A 5,300-nucleotide genomic window follows, 5' to 3' on the forward strand; every position below is an offset into this window, starting at 1 on the left:
CGCCCCATCAAGACACTTCTCCAAGTGGGGCTCACCCCAGGGGCTGGATGAAAGCCTGGAGTCACACGGGGTCTGCAGTGGGCAACAGCTCCAAGAGCTTGGACCCAGCTTTGGATGGGCACAACCTTGGAGACCCCCAGGGTGGCTTTGCCCCTTGGCCGTGCTGGCTTCCTGCCATCATCACCTGCAGAGGGGCCGTGGAGTGGTGGCCCCCAGCCACCCCCTGAGCCCTGGGGTGTCCCTGCCCGCAGCACAAGCAGGAGGAGCCGGACGGGGAGGGCTGGGAGTACGCCTCGCTTTTCGGCTGGCGCTTCCACCTCAAGTATCGCCGCACCGACACCTTCCGCCGGCGCCGCTGGAGGCGCAGGATGGAGCCCCTCGAGCGCACTGGGGCCGCCGCCGTCTTCGCCTTGGAGGGGGCCCTGGTAGGTACCCGCCTTTCCCCCAGAATTGCCGCCTGGTCAGGTCTGCTCTCACCCTCTGTGCCATCCCATGGAGCAAACCCGGAGCAAAGCTCTTTATGGGTCACTTGTTACCATTCACTCGTTATCATTCACTCGTTATCTCTCACTCCTTATCAGCCGCCTGCACCCGCAGCTGTTTGCTTAGCTGATATTCTGGCCTCCTTAACACCCTGGATTTCATAATCCTTTGGCTTTTCCAATAACTCAGTGAGGTGCAACCACAGCAGCACAAAGCCCCTGTTATAGGGCGTTTTATTTCTGTTTTTCCCCCAGTTTGGCTCTTTTTTCCCCCTTTTCTCTGCCCTGTCCTCCCCTCCATCCAGCATTTGAACCCAGCAGCCCCTTTGGGACACAAGTGGCTCCATGGTGTTTGCATGCATCAGCCTTGAGCTCACTCTGGCCCTATTTGTGGGCATCCCTGGCTTCACCCTGGGGCCCGTTGATGCATTTTTTTGGCCAAATTTTAGCATCTCAGCAGGGCAATTGAGGACTTAGCTGGAAAACCTGATGACATGGGGTGTGTGTCCATGCACACGTGTGTGTGTGCACAGCATGGGGCTGTGCAGGGACCCCCCCGTGTCCCTTCCTGGCTCTGGGGACAAGGGAAGGTGGATGGGGGGTGTCTGATGGGGCTGCCCTGGGTCTCCGTGTGGCCGTGCCCTCGTTTCGCCTTCGTTAGCCCGCAAATGAAATGAATTTCCATTCAGAAATGGAAATGAGACGTTGCACCGTACACCAGCTCCCGGGAACCCGATGGGGATGGGGTGAAGGGAGGAGATCATGGGGGTGCTCCATGTATGGACACCCCAAAGGGCAAACTGTATTGAGCAACAGTGTTTTCCAGCTTGCCCTTCGTGTGGTGTTTTGGGGTGTGAGGGGTCCCCCTTTCCCATGATGGATGGAGTGGGGCGTCCCCAAGCCCTTGCTGAAGGATTTGAAGACCAATCCCTGTCTCTCTGTGGCATTCAATAATTGGAAAATATTTAAAGATCAGATTTGTGCTTGCCAGGAAGTTGCCTTTTGTGCTCCTTTTCCTGAATGTGGCAGTCAGGAGGTGATAAAAGGCAGCTTTTGCTGGCGAGAAGAGGGAAGAACGATGGACAAATTTGGCTGAGGCTCCCCCTGCACAGCGAATGGGGCACTTGGTGGCATTTGACACCATCCGTGTCACTGGTTACAGTTTATACTCCGTTAATTTTGCTCGTGAGGGGACTTAGTGAAATTGCTTTAGCTCCAGGAATGAGGAACTTTGCACCAGGGGAGGGTTAGATGGGATATTAGGAGAAATTTCTGTACTGAAAGGGTGGTCAAGCACTGGCAAGGGCTGCCCAGGGCAGTGGTGGAGTCCCCATCCCTGGAGGGGTTCAAGAGGAGCCTGGATGTGGCACTTGAGGACATGGTTTAGTGGGCATGATGGGGTTGGGTTGAGGTTGGACTGGATGATCTTAGAGGTCTCTTCCCACCTCAATGACTCTGTGATTTGAACTTTATGGAGAAGCTTTTCCGTGCTGGTGGGATGTGAACGGGTGCTCCTGGGGCTGCTTTGGTTGCGGTGTCCTGCTCCATCCCAGCACGGTGTGACCTGGGGTCCTCTCTGTCCTCCTGCGATCTGAGGGTCCCTCCACGGGGAAGCCCAAAGTCCTCTTGGACCCCCATGCAGATGGCCCCATCCCCTGGGGAGCCCTGGCTGTGGTGGGGGTCCCGACGTGACCTTGCTCTCTGTTGCAGGGTGGAGTGACAGACGACAAGAGCGACGATGGCAAATCCGTCTCCACCCTCAGTTTTGGTGTCAACAGACCCACCATCTCCTGTATATTTGACTGTAAGGCCCCGAGGGTGCAGGGGAGGGTGAAATATCCCTGCAGCATGGGGTCTTTGCAGTGGGGACCCCATGGCTGAGCATTCCCCATCCTCTTCCTCTCGCCCACTTTGACTGCAAGCGGATGGGGCAAGGATGGGGCTTTTCCCCCTGTGAACACTGATGCACTCAGGGCTCGGTGCTCTCAGGAAGCCATGAGAAGGGTTAAGCTAAGCCCTTGAGCATGAACCCAGGGCTGATAAAATCCCTGCTATTCCCTGGACTCATTTCTTGACCATTTCTCCATACAGATGGGAACAGATACCACCTCCGCTGCTACATGTACCAAGCGCGAGACCTGATCGCCATGGACAAGGACAGCTTTTCAGGTCTGCCTCTATGCTCCCATCCGCTCGTTTGTGCTTGTAATTAGCGCTGTAATGAACTCTTGGTGTGTGAAGCAAATCTGGGGGTATTTATTGATGTGAAATGAGGGGTATTGGGCAGCCAAATGACAAAAGACAGTGGCATGAGGCTTTCCCAAGGCGAGCAGCCTGGTGGCTTGATTTCCCATCAGCAAAATAATATAAATAAATCCAGGTTTAAAGAACTCTTATGTGCAAAACCAACCCGAAACCACCAGTTCCCCAGGTCAGCCACCAGTCAGAGCTGTTTGCTTTGCTGAGAGCCCCGAGGTGATGCCCAGAGCCAGTGGCCAGGCTGGGTAGCGGATGGCTCTGACAATTAATGAGGGTGCAAGGGTGTAATTAGGAGCTTGGAGCAGGCAGGAACTGTCATCTCGTGACGTTTTGGGTTGGATTTGTGTGCCCTCAGCACCCCAATGGTCAAATCCAGCCTCTTGCCTTGCAGGGCAAGGTTCCTGGGTATGGGGTTCGTGCTGTGGCTTGGGGAAGGTATCAAGGCTGAAGAAAGGAGATCCCCGTTTAATAGGAATGAAAGAATTGATTGAAAATAGAGTTGGGAAGGAAAATAGCTAAGAGTGGTGAATCTGTGAAATGGTTTGTATTTGTTTTCATGGTTGAATGTTAAATTGAGCCCCTGCTCCTCTGCTCTCCATCCTGGAAACTTTGCGAGGAGGCTGGGAGGTTCCTTGATGGAGCCAGTGGCTGAACCAGGCATCTTTTGGACTAAAAAATGCCCTTTCATGGAAAAATGTGTGGAGAAATGGGTGTCCTGGGCTTTGAGCGAGGAGCTTTCCTTGCCCGGCTGCTCAATGCGTCCCCAATGCAGCTCCAGGCGCTTCTGAAACTCCAGACCGGAGCTGAGCTTTTGTTTTCTGGCTTAGGAAATCAAGTCAGGGTAAATCAGAGTAAGATCTGTCACCTTATGTGCTGGGCAGCTCTGTTGTATTTGGTGTAGGTGGTTTGGTTTTAGGCTGGTTTCATTTGTGGAGGTGAGAAGAGGTGCCAGGAATGGTCCTTCCTGTTCGACCCAAGCAGGGACTGGTCCCCATGGCAGCTGGGGGGTCCCACATATGGTGGGGGCCACATATGAGATATGAACAGGCCCTGAGGTGGGTGTCCCTGGGGCACCCACAGTGATGGAGACACCCAGCATCCCTCCAAGGCTGTCACTGGCCATCGTCCGCGGGGACTTGGTGCAGTCCCCATCATTTAACAGACAGGGGATGAGGTGCTGAGGGCCGTGAGTCGGTGAAGGACAGGGCATGGTTGGACTCCACGATCTTAAATTTAAAATGATCTTAATTTGATTTCCAACCCAATGATTTGCAGCGGGGCTGGGCATGGGGTTGCCCCCCAGTGTTGGCACAGGGGGGGATGGATCTCAGATGGGATTTAGCCCCCAAAAGTGGTGCAGCGTGGGTGTCACCAAGCCCATGGTCCTGGGGGGTGCCTGCTTCCCCCGGTATTTTGAAATAGAAGGGTTTGGGCAATGAGAATAGGGGCAGAAATGCCCTGGGGAGGTGCAGAGCACCCAACCAGCCCCGCAGTCCCCCCCACAAAGGGGTGCTTGTTTGGGGCGCTGGGGGTCGAGGTGATCTGATGGCCCTGGGGAGGGGGGGTCCCTCCTTTTGGCCAAAGGCGGCCAAGGACAACACGAGCAGTGCGGCACAATGCGGAATTGTGATCCCCGCTGCCTGCACAAAGCATAAAGGAGTTCATTAAGGGGGCTGCGCGCAGTTATAAAAATAAACCTTCTGTGCGCACCAAACAAAGGGGCTTTATGGAGGCCCCCTTTAAAAAAAGGAGAAGAGGGGGAGGTGGGGGGAAAAAAAAAAAAGAGCGGAAAAGCAAATCCAAATCCATGGGTTTTGTTGCTTTGTAACACGCTCTGCTTTTCTCTGGCTGGAAAAAAGCGCGTGAAAGTGGGAACGGCAGCGCCCTCTGCAGCGGCCGCCTCCAAACAGCCCCGGCTCCTTAAACACGCCAAGACAGAAAATAAACCCCCCTGAGCCCCCCGTCCCTGGAGGGAGGCTGGGGGGTGCCACCCTGCTCAGCCGGCCCCAAATTCTAGGGATGCTCCTGCATCTCCAGGACAGGTTTTGGTGCCGGTGTGAGCTCCTGGTGTGACCGTGCTGGTGTTGGGGTGTTTTGCAGGAAGGGGGATGACACCCCCTTGGGACCCTGCTGAGCATCAGGTGTTGCATTGGTGTCGTGGGTTAGGGCTGGGCTGGCCACTAAACCCTGGCCAGACGCTCTCTGTGAACCCCTCTGCCCTCACCAGAAGGGAACAGAAAAGAGAAGAAGGGGGAGAGACTTAGAAAATGAACAGGTTTAATGAAACAATAATACCGATACAACAGGATAATAATGTAAATAGGAAAATAATGGAATAGATACAGATATGTACAGATATAGATACAAAACCAATATAAAATCCTCCCCTAATGATGATGACGGCACCAGAGGCTCTGGGAGCTCTGGCAAAGTCCCAGTGCGGACCCAGCAGCAGTGGGAGCTGATGCAGGAACACAGGGCTCAGGATCAGAGGCAGCTGAAGCAGCAGGGGCTGCTGGGCCTTGGGGCATTGCAGGGGGGGAGAGGGAAGGGAGGGGG

General features: G+C 54.7%; 1 protein-coding gene across 1 annotated transcript in view; it reads left to right on the forward strand.

Moving 5' to 3' along the window:
• Positions 1–5,300, forward strand: part of LOC104543702 (dysferlin-like) — a gene marked incomplete at its 3' end in the record, with an annotated part of 9,570 nt that overhangs the window by 2,715 nt on the left and 1,555 nt on the right. The window contains exons 6-8 of the mRNA XM_010188371.1: positions 252–425; positions 2,193–2,286; positions 2,574–2,651. Of these exons, the coding sequence (XP_010186673.1) occupies positions 252–425; positions 2,193–2,286; positions 2,574–2,651 (346 nt within the window). The remainder of the gene's footprint in view (positions 1–251; positions 426–2,192; positions 2,287–2,573; positions 2,652–5,300) is intronic.

This window comes from Mesitornis unicolor, unplaced genomic scaffold (genome assembly GCF_000695765.1).
Source record: "Mesitornis unicolor isolate BGI_N332 unplaced genomic scaffold, ASM69576v1 scaffold24197, whole genome shotgun sequence".
In the NCBI taxonomy this organism is placed as follows: Eukaryota; Metazoa; Chordata; class Aves; order Mesitornithiformes; family Mesitornithidae; genus Mesitornis; species Mesitornis unicolor.